Source organism: Moschus berezovskii, chromosome 23 (genome assembly GCF_049115385.1).
Source record: "Moschus berezovskii isolate FMDL1 chromosome 23, NW_MosBer_1.0, whole genome shotgun sequence".
Taxonomy (NCBI): domain Eukaryota; kingdom Metazoa; phylum Chordata; class Mammalia; order Artiodactyla; family Moschidae; genus Moschus; species Moschus berezovskii.
Window position 1 is genome coordinate 26,363,143 of NC_142482.1, and position 21,065 is coordinate 26,384,207.

The following is a 21,065-nucleotide window of genomic DNA, read 5'->3' on the forward strand; positions in this document are numbered from 1 at the left end:
CTTTGCGATAAGAAGCACTTCATACTATCTGAAGCTGGTCTTCTTCACGCCTTACATCTCTTCCCATTTCACAACACCTTTGGGAGTCACTAGCATCCCCATTCTGCAGATGAGAAGCCTGAGGCTCAGAGAAGGAAAGGGAGGGGAGATGAGAGCCCACGTCTGGAGTCCCTGATTCTAGCCTCCTGGTATTCATCACTCAGCCTCAGCCGAAGGGTAAGAAAAATGACTCCAGCAACTAAAATGCACAAGGTGCTTTTGTTTCCTAAATGTTTCACATACTTTATCTCTCTGGAGATGACCCCGTTTGAAAGAGTTTGTATTTCAGTGTTACAGATGAAACAAAGTCTAAGAGGTGAGATGACAAGGGCATGGGAGAGCCGGGATGGGAACCCCCGTCTGCTGACTTTTCTCACCAGAAGTTCAGATACCAAAGCCCCAGCTGTGGGATTTATAGCAGCTCACCTCCCAGCAGTGCCCATTCCCCGGGCACAATGGCCCCATGTGGAACACACATCAGGGTCGCTGTGGGAGTTTTAAAAACACAGATGCTTGGGCCCCAGCTGAAGCTGGCTTAGGATCTCCTGGAGACAGGATGCAGCTCCCCATGGATTCCAGCGCACAGCCAGGCTTGGGGAACACTAGGTGGTGGGAAACCTCGGGTTCTGCATCAGAATGCCTGGGTTTCACACCTGCCTGACTCCCAGCTCCCCTGGAGCTGTTATGAGGCTGAAAGGAGCTGGTTCTCTGGTTCCCCCTTCACTACAAGGGAGAAAAGCCACATTCCAAAGGAAAAGCAGGCTGGTTACACACTGTAATAATTTTACTCCTGCTAATTTTTCTCTCTTCAGAGATGTCTTCAGACAGAACTTTTTGAGAATAGAGGGAATGATATGTAGAGAAGTTAGTCATCTCTGAACTGATGCCCTGAAGGTTTTGCACCTGAGTGGTGTTCACCTTGTGTGGAGCAAGAGGGGCAGGATGAGAAAGTAGTGATGTGATTTGAGATGCTCCTGGAAGGCACCCCTGAAAATTGTCTCTCCTATGCTCAAACCTGCTGTGGGCTTTGAAATTACACCCTTATAGATTCACTCCTTTGGGTCTTTCAGAGTTTCCAATTGAACTACAAAGATTTCTGGAAGGGATTATGTCTTACAGCTTGATCTCTTAAAACTTTATCAGATGGTTTTCCCAGTTGACAGCTCTCTTGGAGTAAGTTTTGAAGAACAGAGCCACAAGAAGAAGCCTGGAGAATAAGGACAAGAAGAGAGAGCCAAGTAGGGAAAGTTGTCAGGCTCCTAATAACAGTAAGGACTGACATGTTTCTGACACTTCATAGCTGACCGCATGTAAATGCGCTTCCAGATATGCGATCTCATGCAGTTCATGCCACTATTGGTATAAATATGAGAGTGGCTTAGTGATTCGCCCATGGTCCCAGGACTAGTAAATGTAGAGCTGGGGTGCAAACTCAGGTTCTAGACGTGCTATATTACTAGCAGTGCATTTGGCCTAGCTTTAAAAAACTACGTTTCCCAGCCTCCCTTGCAGACAGATATGGCCAAAAGAGATATAAGCAGATGTTACCAGAGGGAGAACCTCCTCTCCTTTGCCCTCTTATCCTTCTGCTTTTCATCTTCCCCACTGTATAAAAAGGAGATATGATAGCTAGCGTGCCAGCCACTTCACACCATGAGGAAACCTTAAGGACAGAACCTGTGTGGTGAGAATGGCTGAGCAGAAAGGTAGGAGCTGGGTCTTTGGTGTCCAGGCTGCCCAGAAACCCAGACTAAACACCCGTCCACTGACTTCTTTTACACAAGAGACATAAACCAATATGAATTTAAATCTCTTTGGTTGAATTTTCTGTTCATCCTAATTGCTATGGCTAGGCTTTAGAAATGTGAGGAAAGCAACTAAAATTGGAAAAGAAAATCTCAGCAGCCTCCCAGTGAATTACCCCATCCTTCTGAGAAAAAGAAGTCACAGTTGGTGACCCTCAGCCCAAGTCTCCAGCCTTAAGGAAAACTCCTTGGGATATTAGTGAGAAGTTTCACACAGCATGTACCTGGCATTGGATGTGGACATGATATTTCTAGTCTTTGCTTTGTGGAACCTTGGGAAATCTCCTCAATTCATTAAAGGCTCAGTTTCACCAGCTATAAAATGGATATAATATTTGTCTTGTCCATCCCTGCTTGTTGATGTCAGATTTCAATAGTCAAATACTGTAAAAAAATATAAAATCCAAGGCAGGCTGATTTTGGCTTTAACTAGGGAGTTCCTGGGAATCTTTCTACCTCAATCACCCCAACTTTCTCCTTTACACATTTTTTCCCTGACAGTGGGGTCCAATCCAACCTTTCAGTAGAAGCTGAGATGTCCAGGGAAGCAGCTGAATCAAAGAACCCTCCCCCTGCATAGATGGCAGCTCTTATATCTGGTATGGCCCTCCCTGGCTTCCTTGGTGGCTCAGATGGTAAAAAATCTGCCTGCAATGCAGGAGACCAGGTTTGATCCCTGAGTTGGGAAGATTCCCTAGAGAAGGAAATGACTATCCACTCCAGTATTCTTACCTGGAGAATTCCATGGACAGAGAAGCCTGGTGGGCTATAGACCATGGGGTCACAAAAAGTTGGACACGACTGAGTGACTAACACTTTAGGGAGCACCCTCCGCAGAAGTTTCTCCCCATATCCACAGGATCATAGGTTCATTAGTAAATTTCCCTCTACCCTATTGTGGAGTTCCAATTAGCTGCATTTTCATGGGGTAGGGGGCAGGGGCAATCTCCACTGGGGTATTGACTCATAATGATGGAGTAGAAACTGGTTGAACCTGCCTTCTTATTTTTTCCCTAGATGGGAGACAGACCAACAGTAATAATAATAATTTAAAAATGCCCCACTCTAGCCCTGCAAAACTCAATAAGTCCAGCCTCCTTCACGGTGGGGATTATGTCATGGAGGAACATGGTACGGAAAGGGGGTTAAAGATAAAGTTGCAGCGGGTCACAGATGGCTACTATCTGCCACCACCTTCAGGGTCTCTCGGCTCATAAGCCCTCACTTTTGCTACGTGGAGATGATGACAGCAGAATAAGCCTCATGAAGACAAGGCTGCATCTTGGCTAATTCCATGCTGTGCTTTAGAAGTCCACTGGCTGTTCCCCTGGCCCTCCCGGGGACTGTTCCAGCGTCACACCTGGTGACAGATGTTCTTGATGACTTAGAGACAAGTGTTTGTGAATGTCACTTGGGCTGATAATGACATGCAGGGCACTTAACTTACCATGTCATACCGGGAATGGGGCACAGCTGGGATGGACTGTTGCTCTCTCCTTGGGGAGGGGAGGCCCCTTCTCTCTGACTGCCCTCTCCCAGCCTTCCCCTTCCCCTCATTGGCTCCCCGACCTCTGACACTGCCCACATGAATGCTAGTCACTTCCTGAAAGGGCAGGCCCTGGGGCTGACAGATGTGGGAGTCAGCCTTCCCCAGTCACATTGTCTTGTGGACTGTCTGTGTCTAGTATGACCCAAAGCTGTCTGCAGGGCTCAGTCATGGGTACTCAGGGAAGGCAAATGCCTTGGGAGGTCAGCAAAAACCCTTAGATAATTAGGGAGCTAATCATCTGATAATAAAAAAAGCAAGACACAATTTCATAGCCAAATTCAAATCCTGAGTTATTCATGGCTTGGGATTAACCAGGCCTCTGCTTCCCCTTCCTGGCATGTAGATTATTGTTGTTTGTCGTTCACTCACTAATTCGTATCTGACTCTTTTTCGACCCCATGGAAGATAGCCTACCAGGATTCTCTGTCCATTGGATTTCCCAGAATCAACTGGAGTAGGTTGCCATTTCCTTTTCCAGGGGATCTTCCTGACCCAGGGATCGAACCCACATCTCTTAAATTGCAGGCAGATTCTTTACTGCTGAGCTACCAGGGAAGCCTAGGTATATCGACTAGAACCTGATGGTTCACACACACAGCTCCCAGCTCCCAGGATTTCTGCAGACCCATGGTGTCAGTCAATGGTGACCTGTCAATGACATGTCCAATCTGGCTGGACAATTAAGCCTTCACCAAGGTCCCTGTCTGCGACCTCAGGCCCTGGGCTCAAATCCCTATGAGACAGGGCACCCTAACCCGGGGAAGCAAGATGCCATGTGGCCCCAACTGGAAAAGCGGGTGGATTTAGCAACTGTGGTAACCATATTGTCTTGATCATGGGATAATAAGCCTTAAACAGAGTCACAGACCATCAGGGTGGGATCGTTTAAGTCAAATGTTACAGTCAGGCTGCCCATTGGGCATCCCTGGTGTGGAATCAGCTGGGTTCCGCTTGAATCATCCTGGTACGGGCAGCTCACTACCTTGTGGCAGCCCTTGTTTTGTCTGGTGTCGGGCAGCCCTGATGTTCACTTCCATTCTGTTCAGTTCACCAGATATTGACCCACTAGCTGTTGTGGGGGATATGGAGATGAGTATGCGTGAGTGGCACATATTAGAAAGGAAGAAAGACACAGGCCAAGTCATTTTGTAGCCAGATGGAGGTATGTACAGGCGCTGCTATTGGAATTTTTTTTGTTGTAACGGGCTGATGCCTGCTTTAGAGTGTGTGTTTGTGTGTGTGTGTGTTCCCTTCTACTCGTACAATCTGTGAATAAATTAAAGGATATATGACTTCTTTCCCAAATCCTGTCATCTCCAACCTCTGCCCATCTCACAAGATTCTAGAATCCCATTCTCATCAGTGGATCTCCGGATATATTGCCACTGGTGAAGATAATCTCTGAAGACTGTGTCTTCCTGTAGTAAATGTGTTACAGCCCTGCTCTGACCAGCTCAAAATGACTCAGTGATTAAAATTGCAACCTCCCATGATCTCAGCACTTGACTTCTGTTAACACAGCCCCCAGTTACAGGAGTCTTTTGGCAGCTCCATCACTTTTCAGCCACAACATCCTTGAGATCAGCTAAAACTCTGAGCTGATGACACACAAAACTCCCATCAAGCCAGATTTTCTTCATCTTGAACTATGGCAGCTGAGTTTTTGAACCAAAAAGAATACGTATTTTCTGTGTCATTATCCATGTCAATAAGAAAGTATTCTGAGCAGTGCAGAATGAGGCAGGTGTGGAGGTACAAGCCAGAGGCTTCCTCCCATGCACACACCACTTTGTTAAGCAATCTGGCCCCAGAGCACCGGGCTGAGCTCTCTGTGCTGTACAGCAGCTTCCCATTAGCTGTCTATTTAACATGGTGGTGTATATTGTGTCAATGGGGGTGGGAGGGAGGGAGGCTCACAAGGGAGGGAGCATAAGTGTACTTAGAGGCGACTCACACTGTCTCATGGCAGAAACTGACACGACATTGTAAAGCGATTATTCTCCAATTAAAACTAAACTTTTGGGGAAAAGGAACTACAAACTAATCTGGTTGACCAGTTACAAGTCCATCGCACGGTTCACACATGTCCATTTTGGCCCAAACTCGGGGTGGGATTGTTGTCAGCTATCCTTTCGAATCATGATGCACTCTTTATGGCACTGAGTCACAGCCACTGGAAACCCACTAGGACGGTTTCCAACAGCATCTACCACCCCAGAGGCTCTGGTCAACCTCCCCCATGGAGACGCATGGGGGTGAATATGTCTCATGGAGAGAATCTCGTGTCGGGGGGATGTCACTGAGAAGGGCTGTCCTTGTGAATGATGAGGGAGGCAGATGAAAAGAACTACTTGGTCACAAAATAGTGAATAAAACAAAAAGCAAGACTCACAGATACAGAGAACAAACTAGCAGTTATACCAGTCCGGCGGAGGGGCAAGATTGGGATAGGATAGGGGATTAGGAAGATTAAAGATTTAAAGATTAAGAATAATTTAAACTATTATGTTTAAAATAAATAAGCTACAACGATGCATTGTACAACACAGGGAATATAGCCGGTATTTTGCAGGAGCTATAAATGGAATATAACATTTAAAAATTGTGAATCACTATGTTGTACATCTGTAAATCATGTACATCAACTATACTTCAATTAAAACAGGAAAAAGAAAAAGAACTGGGTTATAGTGTCCCCTGAAGAGAACTCAATACCTGGGCATGATTTGGCTCCTTGGGAGTCTTTGTGGGGTTCTGGCAATCAGCATTCTTTGCCAAGGGCTTACAGCCATCTGTTGGGCAATCCTTTCTGGAATTTGGAATGTCCACGCCCAGCCTAGCATCCTATGCTTTATAGAGTCTAGTCTTCAAAAACAGAATCTGCACTTTTCCCATCTTGGGCACTCCTCTTTCTGTCCCTGCTGTCTCAAGCTCACTCCCATGGGCTTGGAGCCTTGGCTTGTATCCTCTAGTCCTGGGATGTGACCCTTAGGGCCTGGGGACTAGAACAAATGCAGGGCAGTATGACGTGTCTCTGTTGGCCTCGGTTCCCTCACTGAGTATTGGTCTTGCCCTTTCCACATGGCAAGGATTCAAGTGCTGGCTCTGAAACCCTGAGCCAGTTTCTTCCATGGGAAGTGGAATAATGGTAGTTCTAAACCCCCAGGGTTGTGAGAAAACTGTTGAGTTCATATGTATAAAGTTCTCAGAATAGTGCCCGGTTCAAACAAGCTCTCAATGCAAATTTGTACCATTACTGCTGTGGCTGTTCCTGCCGGGGAAAGGGAGGCAATTTGGAAACTGTGGCTTTGCCGGCTGTTCTTGTCTAGTCTTCCAGCAACCTCCTTCTCAGCCAGAAGGTTTGTCCTTCCTGCGACAAACATGGATTAAAGCCCTGCCGTGAGCATCTCTGTGTCATGTATTGTTGTTGTTGTTTAGTCACTCAGTCCTGTCCAGCTCTTTGCAACCCCATGGACTGTACAACGCCAGGCTTCCCTGTCCTTCACCATCTCCCAAAGTTTGCTCAGACTCATGTCCATTGAGTCAGTGATTCCACTGAACCATCTCATCCTCTGTCGTCCCCTTCTCCTCCTGACTTCAATCTTTCCCAGCATCAGGGTCTTTTCCAATGAGTCAGCTCTTCACATCAGGTGGCCAAAGTATTGGAGCTTCAGCTTCAGCATCAGTCCTTCCAACGAACATTCAGGGTTGATTTCCTTTAGGATTGACTAATTTGATCTCCTTGCTGTCCAAGGGACTCTCAGGAGTCTTCTTCAGCACCACAGTTTGAAAGCTTCAATTCTTTGGTGCTCAACCTTCTTTATGGTCCAACTCTCACATCCATACATGATTACTGGAAAAACCATAGCTTTGACTACACGGACCTTTGTCAGCAAAGTGATGTCTCTGCTTTTTAACATGTTGTCTAGGTTTGTCATAGCTTTTCTTCCAAGGAGCAAATGTCTTTTAAATTCATGGCTGCAGTCACCATCCGCAGTGATTTTAGAGTCTAAGAAAATAAAATCTGTCACTGTTTCCATTTTTTCCCCATCTATTTGCCATGAAGTGATGGGACTGGATGCATGATCATAGTTTTTTGAGTGCTGTCATATTCATCTTCGGATAGGAACTTTTCTTCCCCTCATGTGAACATGTCCCTGTTGAAGGCTGAGTATATCACAGAGCCACTGTGCAGCCCGGTTGGTATCTCTTCTTTCCTGTGGGGACAGTTCACTTTCTAAAAACCTACTGCTTCTTCCTTAGAGTCTCCTATTTGTCCTAACAGCCAGTTGTACTGTAAGGACAAAGGTAGAAGGGCCACAGTAGCTGAATTTCAGAACTGAAGTCAGGGGCGCGACCTTGGGAGAGTTTAATTCTCTCGGTCTTTTATACTTCCTGCTATGTCCAGGAGAATGAAATGAGATACTTACTTCTCGGAAAGCTACGTGTAAAACCCACAGTAAGCTGGCAAAAATGCTGTCTAGTGATTGCCATTACTATTAACCGGCTACAGACTCACACTGTCCTTTTCCTTTAAATTTTGGAAATCCGGCTTCTTGAAGATTGAGCTGCGTATCTAAACTTCCTCTTCCCTCTGCCCCCCAGGATGGCAGACAAGATAATGGTCTCACTCACACCATTACTGTTACTTCTACCCCTATTGCTAATAACAACAACAATAACCACTTGTATTGCCTGAACACTTACTATGTGCCTGCACGATTCAGAAAGATTTCCATGTTGTTTCTCTTCTAATCTTCAAGACCTCAATAAAGGGAAGTCAGCATTGTTATCTGCATTTTCCCCCTAAGCTTCCTGATGCTTCCATTTACTTTTCTTTATTGCACTTTGCTTATTACACTTGGCAAATGCTGTATTTTTTACAAATTGAAGATTTGGGGCAATGCTGCATTGAAGAAGTCTATAGGTGATGTTTTTCTAACAGCATTTTCTCACTTCATGTCTCTGTGTCACACTTTGGTAATTCTCTCACAATTTCAAAATTTTTTCATTATTATTGTATTTGTTATGGTGTCTGTGATCAGTGATCTTTGGTGTTACTACTATGATTCTCTGAAGGCTCAGATGATGGTTGGCATTTTTTAGCATTAAAGTATTTTTTAATTAAAGTATGTGCATTGTTTTTTTAGACATAATGTTATTTCACATTTAATAGACTACAGTATAGTGTCAGCATAACTTTTATAAGCACTGGGAAACAAAAAAATTGATGTGGCTGGCTTTATTGCAATATTCGCTTTATTGCCATGGTCTGGAACCCAATCTGAAATATCTCCAAAGTCTGCCTATATTTCTATTTATAAAGCTAGTGTCTCCAAGATCTCAATCACCAAATAAAAATGGTTTGAATTCAGCTTTGAGTGACTTCAGAAGCATCATTCTAACCCCTCTTGGGGTCCTCCCAGGATTTCTGAGATGCCCCAGGGAGGGGCTCCATCTTGGCAGTCTTGGCTTTTTCCCACCTTGATGCCAGCATCTTTTTCCTCACAAACTGCATTTCCTTTCATCCTATGCCTGTGTAGGCCTCAGAGCTGGTAGCTTTTCGCTTTTACACTTTATATCAAAGTCAAAACCATATAATAAATTCACAAGTGAAGAAATATACTTATTTTCAAAAGGTCAACCTCACACGATATCAAAGAAATGCAAATTTAAACAAGTTCCATTTTTCACCTATGAGATTGGCAAAAATGAAAGTAATTATATATCTATAATTGGCAAGGGTGTGGTCAAAATGGGTACTTCTCACTGGTGAGAGGATAACTAAGTGTTTATATGCAATGTATAAAGATCATTATTTACCTATTAAACCAGTGACTCAACCCCTAGGAAAACAGGCTAAGGAAATCACTGAAGTTTTGCATAAATATATTTATATAAAAATATATATCCATTGCTGCTTTATTGCTTTTTTTGCTTTTAATACTGAAAAATGGAAACAGCCTAAACGTACAAAAATAAAAGATTGATTAAATAAATTATGTTATAGCCAAATGAAAAATATTTTAATATCGTGAGATCTAAGCAAGGTACAATGTTGAGTGGAAAGAATTAAGAAACAAAAGGACACATTAGATTGATCATGAGTATTGTTTTAAACTGAAATAAAACTTAAGAGACCAAATGCTCTGGTTAACTATGAGTGGTGAGATTACAGGCAATTTTTATCGCTCTCTTTTTCATTTTATCAATGTTCTAAATTTTCTACAAAGACTATTACTTTTGTAGGCAGAAAAATACATATGTAAATTGTTTAATTTCACATATATAACAGTATGTATTAATTTCACATATATATATATATATATATGAATGCATGTGCTTCAGTTAAGTTCTACTGCTGTTTTCTTTACATCCCGAGAAAGAAACTGCCCTTCAGACAAGCCACATACATGATACAAGGTAAGGCAAGTTCCTTGGCTCCACCAGTGTCCATGGTGTTCCCACCCTCCATCTCATGAACTTTATTTGGTGAATAAATGCCTTTCTTTGTCCACACCTTCCCATCCAGAGACCTATTCATCAAGCGAGAAAGTCAGAGCTGGAAGAAATCTCATCAATGGATCAAGGTTCTTGAGCTCTCTTGCACCATGGACCCTTCAGCTATCTGGTAAAGTCTATGGGATCCCTTCTCAGAAGAATCATTTTGAATGCATAAGATAAAACACACAGGATTTCAAAAGAAACCAGACATTCCTTGAGCTGTAAGACTCGAAGCCACATCTGTCATGCTTAACACAAGTGGGAATCTGGCTGCAAAGGAAACACACCTGTGGTCAGACCCTGCCCCTTTAGCTTGGATCCATCATCTGATGGAGCCTTCCTTCTGAACAACTTAAGCAGTTCTGTTGCAGTCTTTGAGTCTTCGCCTTCCTTCTACCAGCCTAAGAAATGACCCTTTGATCCTCACAGCAGATATTGTCTCCATTTTACAGATGAAAAGACTGACAGCCGGAGAGATCAGGACAGCTGGTCAGGATGACCTAATATCCACTGGCTCACATGACCTGCTCTGGTTAATCAGAGCCCATCCAGGACTTTGGCGGAACAATTGGGACAGGGAGGCTCTTCTTCTAGAGCTGCCTGGAGGAAAGAGGTGTCTGATGGTGAAGGCAAACCCAGAAGGAAACAAAACTTAGGAACGCAAAGAAACTGAGTGCAGAACGCTTGTGGGCCCTTTGATCTAGCTGGGTCTGAGGCAGGTTGCTGAGTTTTCAGTTATGTGAACCAACACATTACCTCTCCCTTTTTCTTCTTTCAGCCAGTGTGGGCTTCCCTGGGGGGTCAGACAGTAAACAATCCGACTGCAGTGCAGAAGACTCAGGTTTGATCCCTTGGTTGGAAAGATCCCGTGGAGAAGGGAATGGCTATTCACTCCAGTATTCTTGGAGAATTCCAAGGACAGAGGAGTCTGGTGGCTACAGTCCATGGGGTTGCAAAGACCTGGACACAACTGAGCGACTAACAGTTTCACTTTTACTCGCAGACTAAGTCAGGCGTGGATTACCCTCATTTTACAGATGAGGAAAACTGAGGCAGGGCAAGAGAATTAAATGATTAGCAAAAGGCAGAGTGATGATCTGAATTCTACACTTCCTGACCTTAGCCATGACTGCATATGAATCTAGGTGAAGGCCAGATTCTTCCTTCGTTGGAGGAGTCAGATCCTCTGGCCAAGAGATCTGCTTATTGTTATTGTGTGTCCTTCATCTAAGGTTCAAATGTGGCTGATTCATGTTGGCTGATGTATGACAAAAACCATCACAATACTGTAAAATAATTATCCTCCAATTAAAATAAATTAATTTTAAAAAAAGAAGAAGAAAACTCGGTGCTCACCGTTGAGACCACCTACCACCGCCAGACCTCTGGGAGGCACCATCCTCCCACATACACATCTCTTCAGGCTGCACATGTAGGGCACCCTCTCCTTAAACTTGTACATAATGTTCATTCTATTTCCTCTCACCTGCCAAATGGCACAGTTTGTCCCTGGAATCGCACAAACACCTCTGGGGGGTGGGGGTGGGGTGGGGGGCGGCAAAGGTAGGAACAGCTCTAAACCCTCCCCATCACTTCCTCCAGGCCCATCTGGACACCTCCCTGCATTGCGGCAGCCCCGGCTCACCTGTAAATCAGTACCTCATCGTCGGAGCAGTTATACTGCAGCTGGTACATTTTCACCCGCGGGGCAGACTTGCTGACCGACCACTTGACCAGGGCCGAGGTGGTGGTCACGTCGGACACCAGCACAGCCCGTTCCGGGGGGCTTTTGGGAGGCTCCCCGCCCCCACTGCCTCCACCCCCGCGGCTGGTCTTGCTGGAGCCGGTGATGTCCGAGAGGCGGGACTTGGGTGGCGCCGCCCGGCTGGTGCTGTTGCTGAGGTGTGGCAGCTGGACGATGGAGACCTCCACCGTGGCCGTGGCCTCCCCGGCGGCGTTGGCGGCGATGCAGGTGAAGGCGCCGCTGTCCTGAGACGTGGTGATGAGGATGTCCAGGGTGCCGTTGTCATACACCGCGGTCCTGGAGGAGTTCCCCACCAGGCGGTCATCGGGGGCCACCCAGTGGATGAGGGGGCTGGGGTCCCCGATGGCCTTGCACTTGAGCGTGGCCGCCTGGCCCTCCAGGACAAGCAGCTTGTGCGTGTGCTGGGTGATGAGTGGCGGTTCGCACACAAACTCCTCCTCGCGCACGTGCCAGAAGTAGCGGCCCTTGAGGCCCCCCGGGGAGCCGCACGTCTCCAGGTCATCGTCCCGCTCCAGCCTGCGGAGCCAGAGGAGCTCGCAGTTACAGTGCAGCGGGTTGCCCCCGAAACTAAAGGACAGGGGTGGGGCAAAGGGCGTGGCGGTCAGAGCCGAGGCCTGGGAGCGGGCGAAGATGGGGTCCGGGGGCAGCTTCTGCAGCCGGTTGGAGGTGAGGTCCAGGCGGGCCAGTTTCTGCAGGTCGGCGAAGGTGCCCTCGGCGATGTGGTCCAGCAGGTTGTGGTCGAGGCTCAGCTGGTGCAGGTTGATCATGCGCCGCACGGAGCCCCAGGGCAGCCCGTGGAGGTTGTTGTAGGAGAGGTCCAAATCCTCCAGCGTCAGCAGGAAGTCCTCGAAGGCCTCGTCCGCGATGCCGCCCAGCTGGTTGTTGTTCACGATGAGATGCTGCAGGTTGACCAGGCCCCTCAGGGTATCCTCCCCCAGGCTGGGCAGCCGGTTGCTGTCCAGGTGCAGGGAGCGCAGGCTCTCCAGGTCCAGGAAGGAGAAGGGCTGGATGTGACTGATGGTGTTCCTGGACAGGGTCAGGTCCACCAGCCCCGTCATGTTGGCGAAGTCCTGGCGGCCAATGTGGATGATGAAATTGCCGCCCAGACGCAGCTCCACTGTCCGCCGGTCGATGTCTGGCGGCACGAAGAGCAGCCCCTTGGAGGGGCACAGGGTCCCCAGTGACTCAGACAGGTTCTGACAGACGCAGTACTTGGGACAGGCATCGACCACAGCAAACGCCATGCCAAACGCCAGCAGGCCGCCAAGCAGGGTCTCCATGGTCCGGTCACTCAGGCCGTGGTGCCTGGAAGGGAGGGACACAAGGTCAGGGTTGGGAGGCGACTTCCTAATGCCCTCACCTGCAGCGCCCTCTCTCACACCTACCGGCTGCCCTAGGGAGCAGTGGAGAATGGCATCAGTTCATGTAGGAGTGATCTCTTCTAGCAATCCTGCTGATAACGGTTCTAATGTTTCCTTTCTCCTTAGCTCTTATCGCCTTGGAACAGCCTACTTGGTTTACTTATTAATTGTGTTTAGGGAATATTTTCTATCTCCCCAACTAGAATGTCAGTTCCAGGAGGGCAGGCACTTTTGTCTGTTCTGTTCATCACTCTAATCACTGCCGAGGTGGCTCAGTGGTAAAGAATCTGCCTGCCAATGCAGGAGACAAAGGTTCAATCTCTGGGTTGGGAAGATCCCCTTGAGAAAGAAATGACAGCCCGTTCCAGTATTCTTGCCCGGGGAAATCCCATGGACAGGGGAGCCTGGTGGGCTGCAGTCCTTGGGGGTCACAAAGAGTCGGACACGACTTGGTGACTAAACAACAACAGTGCATCTAGCACAGTGCTTGGAACACAATAGGTGCTCAATTCTTGTTGGATGGATGGATGGGTGGATAATTCCATACCAGTGGTTTGTCTAGTAATCTTTGGATTTGAAACGTACATTATAGCAGCCTTTTGAAGCGGTTTTGCCTTCTTAACCGGATTAGGCTCACTGTGAAATCAGATTGTTTTTAGCATTCCCTAAGAACAAGAAGGTGGACAAGGAGAGAGCTGTCTCTGGGAGTCGCCAGGGTAAGTGGGGAACTGGCTTTGGATAAATTCTTTATCATGGAGAATCCACAAAGTGGGTAAGTCTCTGGGAGCTTAGGGGAGTGAAGAAGGGGGTGGGATGGGAAACCAAGGCATAGACTTCTTCTGAGCATTCAGTATGTACTGGTCCCCTGCCCAGATCTTCGTATACATCACCTCTTCTGGGCTTTGGGAGCACCCTTCACAGGGAAGGACTTATCAGTGTATATAGATGAGGACTTGTCCGCAGGCTAAGAACCTCCTTCAGGTCCTTATGAAAAAGTCACTTTCTCACCGAGGCCTTACCCTCTGTGCACATCCCTCTGCCTTGCTCTGCTTTATCCTTGGAATAGATCACTATCTACCTTACTGTATATTCCATCTATGTGTCTTGTTACCATTTGTCTTCTTAAATGACAACAAAGCTCCAAACAGTTGGGACTTGTTTTTAATTCACCACCAAATAAAAGGCCTAAAGCACCGCCTGACACATAGAATGTGCTTTTGCAAGAATGGCTATCCGGGGAAGGAAGGGATGGGGCTTTGGTTCAGGTCTTTGAACCTTCAGATCTTATAGTTTTCTCACTATTCCATGTTGCACGCGGTGTGGCTCTATTTATGTGGCACTAAAAACGTCCACTGAGCTGGACTTTTGGAAAGTCATGCACACTGATTTTGTGGCATCATGTAGACCAGCACCTCTCAGTTTGCCTTCTAGGAGTATGAATTGGGTTCTATAAGGAAGACTCCTAAGGTCAGTGAATTGGGAAGCACAGCCCTCTCTTATTCTTGCGAAAGCTCTCTATGCACTAGCAAGTTCAGAAGGGTTGAGAAATTGTGTGGCAGTAAAGAAATTTGGATTAATGTTTAATTCCATGTGGTTTCTTTTTTTAGTTAAATATACTCCTTTTTTGCATAACAACTATTACTATCTTGAGAAAGCAGAGCTCCATAGATCCGTTGGAGGAGCACAGACGCAGGCAACTAGCTGATACAAAAAACCAAGATATATAGTAAATTTTAAAACCCATTCTAAATTAATTTAGAACAATTAACATATTTGTCAGAGTCTATCTTCTATGAACTATGAGACATCTCTTTATATAGCAAGACTTTTTTTTACATCTCAGTAAATATTTATGGGTTTCTAAAAAAATGCTTTTGTAAATAAAAAAACCTATTCCAGTTGAATATTACTTTATTGTGAAGATTTGAATTCCATCATTGTATCTCTTTAAAGGTAAATCTCCCACCTGAGATCCTTTAGGGCTAGAAATTTACTCCACATTTTATCTGTAGGATTATTCCTGAATAACACGTTGGAGGGACTGATGCTAAAGCTGAAACTGCAATACTTTGGCCACCTCATGCGATGAGTTGACTCACTGGAAAAGACTCTGATGCTGGGAAAGGTTGGGGGCGGGAGAAGAAGGGGACAACTGAGAATGAGATGGCTGGATGGCATCACCGACTCTATGGACATGAGTTTGGGTGAACTCCGGGAGTTGGACAGGGAGGCCTGGCGTGCTGTGATTCATGGGGTCGCAGAGAGTCAGACACGACTGAGCGACTGAACTGAACTGAACTGAATAGAAATGTACCATGAGCCATAAATGTAATTTTAAATTACATACATATTAAGTTACATTTAAATTACACAGCCATATTAAAAAAGTGAAAAGAAACAAGTGAAATCAATTTTGATCAGGTATTTAATTTAGCCTACTGTATCTAAAATATTATTTCCATGTGTAATCAATACAAACAATTATGAATGAGGTGTGTAGCATTCTTTTTTATTTGTACTAAGTCTTCAAAATCTAAGTGTATTTAGCACTTAGAGCACATTTCAAGTGCTCAATAGCCTTATGCATCTATAGGCTTCCACACTGGACAGCACCAGTAGAGCAGGAGTTAGCTAATTCTATTCCAAGGGCCAAATATAGCCTGCCACCTGTAGTTGGAAATAAAGTTTTATTAGAACATGGCCTTGCACACATCTGCATATTGTCTATGGCTCTTTTTTTTCATGCTACAATGTTGGGAGTAAGTAGTTGCAACAGATAGAATGGGGCCAGCAAAACCTAAAATATTTATTGTCTTGCCATTTACAGAAAAAGTTTGCTTACCTCTGTTCCACAGGATATCTCTCCTTTTCATCTTCATTATGGTCACCCTCATTAAAAGTCTTTGTCAAGATGCCTAGTTCCATGCAACTCTGCTCTGAAGTCCCGTGAGCAACTGCCCGCCTTGCCAGTCCCTGCTCTCGCTGACCTCTTCCATGAAGGGTACCAGCCTGCCCTGACCCTGGTACCACCAGGCACATCCACCCCAGAGGTGTCTGCCTGCCACTTTCTCAACATGCAAATATGTCCGACCTTCTAGGTTCACACTAACTTAGTCCTAATAACACAAACAGGAATCTTCTCCGACTACCTTGACAATCATCTCCATTGACCTTCTTCTTATCTTTTTGGCATAAGAACAAGTCTTTGCAAGAGTTGGTTCTGCCCATTTTTTCACTTTATTTCTCCCAAGTCTCTCTCCCTTTGTTCTTCTTGCTCCAACTACATTCAACCTCTTCCACTTATAAATGCCAGGCTGATCTTCCTCTGGGACTTCCTCCTTGCTCTGGTCTCTTCCTGGCTTTTCTCCCACCTTCAGTCCTGGCTAACCAAACTCCTAGTCCACCTCTAGGCTTAGCTTAAACATCACTTGCTCCAGGAAGCCTCTCCAAAATCTAGACCAAAACAGACCCTTCTGCTATTTGCCCCTTAGTAACCTATACTCTAAAAACCTAGATAGCATATTAAAAGGCAAAGACATTACTTTGCCAACAAAGGTCTGCCTAGTCAAAGCATTGGTTTTTCCAGTAGTCATGTATGGATATGAGAGTTGGACCATAAGGAAAGCTGAGTGCCAAGAATTGATGCTTTTGAACTGTGGTGTTGGAGAAGACTCTTGAGAGTCCCTTGGACTGCAAAGCGATCCATCAGTCCATCCTAAAGGAGATCAATCCTGAGTATTCATTGGAAGGACTGATGCTGAAGCTGAAGCTCCAACACTCTGGCCACCTGATGCGAAGAGCCAGCTCATTAGAACAGACCCTGATGCTGGGAAAGAATGAAGGCAGGAGGAGAAGGGGACAACAGAGGATGAGACGGTTGGATGCCATCACCAACTCGATGGACTTGAGTCTGAGCAAGCTCCGGGAGATGGTAGAGGACAGGGAAGCCTGGCATGCTGCAGTCCAGGGGGTCACAAAGAGTTGGACATGACTGAGTGACTGAACGACGACAACAACCCTATACTTGTCCTATGTATCACTCACCATACTTACATAGTTCCTTAATCACTTACATGTCTGCCTTCCTAGACCGGAAACTCCATGAGCAGGGAATGTATGTATCATGTCCACCTGTCACTGTATCTTAGCACCAGTACCACACCCCCTAATAGTAAGTCGCCCAGTCAGTACGGAATGAGTGAATGAGTGAATGAACTATGGCGTTGAGCCAAGTGAATTTCTGGCATTGTCACTGAGTTCTGAGTTCTGTATCAACACTGCTCAGAGCCAGCACTCACTTGGCTAATCAGCTGAGAAAACCATCTTTGTGCGGTGGCCTGCTCACACAGAAGCTTCCGAAGCAGCTTCTGCCAGTCATCTGCTATGCTCTCCAGCTCGGCTCACTGAGGTCATAGAATATGCCTCTGGCCGCTGCATCTGCTCAAGGAGAGGTGAGAGGTATGCCCTCTACTCACGGGGGACACAGGGACAGCGACAGTCACACTCAGGATGTCCCTTGCTGGTTAAACTGGAGGTGGCTGTGTGGCTGTGTGCCTGTGTATGTTTATGGAGGAAGGGGACAGGGTTTGAGAAAGGCATCCTCCTCATGAGCTCTTGTCACACTGCATTTTCTTTTTCTTTTAAAGTTTCTGTTTTGTATTGGGAGTGTAGCTGATTAACAGTGTTGTGATAGTTTCAGATGGACGGCAAAGGGACTCAGTCGTACATATACATGTATCCGTTCTCCCCCAAACTCCCTTCCCATCCAGGCTATCACATAACATTGAGCAGAGTTCCCTGTGCTATACAGTAGAACCCTGTTGGCTATCCATTTGAAATATAGCATTGTGTACATGTCCATCCCAAACTCCCTAACTATCCCTTCCTCCCATCCTTCCCCTCTGGCAACCATCAACCCTACATTTTTGGAGGCTCAGCAGCACTTCCCAACGTCTTCCCATCATAGCACACACAGGAAACGGTAATAATCATTGTCAGGTACTTGTGAATTCAGGGCTGAGGCTGTTGGTGGCCTGTATCTTCCACTGGGGGTATCTTCCACTGCCCCTCCAGATCCTCTCTCCACCCTCTCCAACCCTGCCCCGTGTCCTGGAAGGCTGAGCAGTATGGCAACATCAGTGTCACATGGACTGACCGCCCTGTGCCACGGCATCCTTGTGCCTTTCTGTCCTGCCTCCATTGGCTGCCCTCTGGGAGAGAGTGACAAGGCATCAGCAAGCAGGAAAGATCTGGACACTTTGGGATGCACAGAGCCCATGGTTTCAAACAGTTTTGTCCTTGTAAATTATGCTAAACAAACCACATTAAAAAAAAAAAGTTTGTTGAGGATTAACAAACGTCTAATGAATTCAAATCAGTGACATAATAGAGCTGGGTAAATATATTTTAAGTAATCAGCATGGAAGATTACTGACAGAGAAGTGACTATTGAATCTTAATTAAAATTGTATTCTGAGAACTGTCACTTAATATATTACTCTCATAGCCAACAAAAAGCAGCTTAAACCCCAAGTTGGGAGGGAGGTGAGAGGAACAGGGTGGAAAAACAGGCAATTAGTGCACACCCTAGGGGGCAGAGGGCTCTCTCTTTTGAGAAGGGATTTTAGCAAATGCTAGAAGGAGCAACCCAGGTTCCTCTTAGCATCTCGGAATGGTGTAAGTGGTGGAGGGGACCATGGAGAGGTGGAGATTGGGAGTAGAAGGCTGGGATCAGGAACAAAGAAGCCGATGAAAGCAGGCGGGAGGGGCCATAGGATTATTTGTGGGCAAAACTGAGAGAGGTGCGTGGGGATCTGAAGGAGGCTGTGAAATGGATGCTGGTATCAAATGTCAGAATCAGCCTTCATGGGAAGAATCCATCTGCAAGGGAGCCAGACCTTGTCTGCTCGGAATGTCTATGAGCCAGGTCTGGGGGAGGGGAGGGGTGAGTCAGGGAAGTTGCCGGAGAAACAGAGGCCATGAGCTGGAGAGGAAGAGAAGCAGTCTCCTCCGGACCTACAGTGCCTGAGAAAATCAGCACGTCTCTAGGCGTTTACCCAGGGTAGGAACAGTGTCTCCTCTATCCTTCCCTAGGTTCTGCACTTGGTTTTCACAACTCTGCATGGTGAGTGCTAAGGCTGGTCCAATGGTGCTCTTGTGTAATTAGAAAGAGGTGTGCCCACTGGCGGAGAAGGCAATGGCGACCCACTCCAGTACTCTTGCCTGGAAAATCCCATGGACGGAGGAGCCTGGTAGGCTGCAGTCCATGGGGTCGCGAAGAGTCGGACATGACTGAGTGACTTCATGTTCACTTTTCACTTTCATGCTTTGGAGAAGGAAATGGCTACCCACTCCAGTACTTTTGCCTGGAGAATCCCAGGGATGGGGGAGCCTGGTGGACTGCTGTCTATGGGGTTGCACAGAGTCGGACATGACTGAAGCGACTTAGCAGCAGCAGCAGCAGCAGCAGTCCCCACTGGGCGTTTGGAGTGCTCCTTAGCTGAACAGGTTTGTCCAGTGAGTAACCTGCCCTACCATCCCTAACGACCTGAGTATTGCTACCCCTATTTTAACCACCAGGAAGATTCAAAGAGATTTGGACCTGCCCAAACTCTCCCAGCTCCCCCGAGAAGAATCACGATTTGAACTCAGGAGAGTCTAGCTCCGGGCCGTCCTAAGAGTAGAAGAGGAGAGAGAAGAACCTGATAGAGAAGAGACACTCCAGAGGCTTCCACGTGCCTGGTGTACATAGAAACTGGCTGCCTCTACTACAAGATTGCTTAGTAACCTGGGATGGCCCAGCTGTTCAGCTAAATTTGGGCACTTGTGTTTCCTGCTTGGGGAGGGGCCTGGAAGGAATGCTGGTGTTCTCAGAAGCTGAGGCTTCATTGGCTCAGGAAGACCCACCTGTCAGGCCCAACAGTAGTGAGTCACTCATGTACACACACACACACACATAATGCATGCACACAATTAAATATACTGGCAATGAATTTAGAGTTGTGGAACAAGGCTGGTGGTTTGTACAGAATCTCCAGATGGGATTTTACAAACAAAAGGGAAAAAAGAAAGATGAGGACAGAAAGGGGAAAGCTAAGGGACATGGCAGACAAGGTGGCATAAAATGAAAGTTCCCCTTCCTTCACTTGGTGTGGAGACCACAGACTTCCCTCCCCCACTTCCCCCAGCCCCTGGGCCTTGCTTCCCCGTCAGAACCACCTCAAGCTGTTCCAGACAGAAGAGGCAACATTTAGCAGATGGCTGGCACGATATATGTGATATCTCTCCACCCTGATTTCCATTTAAAAGATACCTTAGCAACCAGCCGAGGAGCCACCGCCCTTGGAGCCTGTAAATCAAGTAAGATGCCTGTCTCTGCTTCAGGTAAAAAGAAATGGCCCCTCCAGGGTACTCCAGGCTGATGGGAAAGTGTGAATTAATAAGAGTGGGAGGGGTTTGAATCTGCTAGGAGAGGCAGCCGCCTGTGTTTTGCCCTCACAGAGAGCTGGCTGCTACCCATAAATCACACCACTCAAGACGAGCCCTGAAGAGACCGACTCTGGAGCCAGGGGACTAGAAAAGGAAACTCGATTTCCAGACATGGACTTCCAGAAGACGCTGCTTCTCTGGCCTAGGAGTTGCCAAGTGGTGACCCTGTCCCTAGCCTGGTGTGTGGTTCCAGTTTGATGCTTCCAGCTCTGCCCTTGCCCCATCTTCCAGGCCCACCACCTTCCAGAAGTAACAGTTTGGGGCTTCTTCTAAGGGTAAGAAAAATGAGTTAGTATCAGAGAACTGATATTCCCCATTCCCCTCTCTGATACTGCCTTGTGTAGCAATCCTTTCAGAACCTTGAGAAAGAAGGGAGGGTGCAAGTTCAATGAATGTGTTAGAGAGGGAGATAGCTCCTGACTTCAGAGATCTCTCAGTCTGATGGGGGAGGCATAGTCTTTGACCTCAGACTAAGTCACTTCAGTCATGTCTGACTCTGCGACCCCATGGACTATAGCCCACCAGGCTCCTCTGTCCTTGGGATTCTCCAGACA

At 46.6% G+C, this 21,065-nt stretch overlaps 1 protein-coding gene across 1 annotated transcript in view; it reads right to left on the reverse strand.

The window, feature by feature from the left end:
* Positions 1–12,960, reverse strand: part of LRFN2 (leucine rich repeat and fibronectin type III domain containing 2) — a 42,381-nt gene extending 29,421 nt beyond the window's left edge. Inside the window, exon 1 of the mRNA XM_055406876.2 lies at positions 11,543–12,960. Within this exon, the coding sequence (XP_055262851.1) occupies positions 11,543–12,942 (1,400 nt within the window). The 5' untranslated portion in view covers positions 12,943–12,960. The remainder of the gene's footprint in view (positions 1–11,542) is intronic.
* Positions 12,961–21,065: the final 8,105 nt, after the last annotated feature.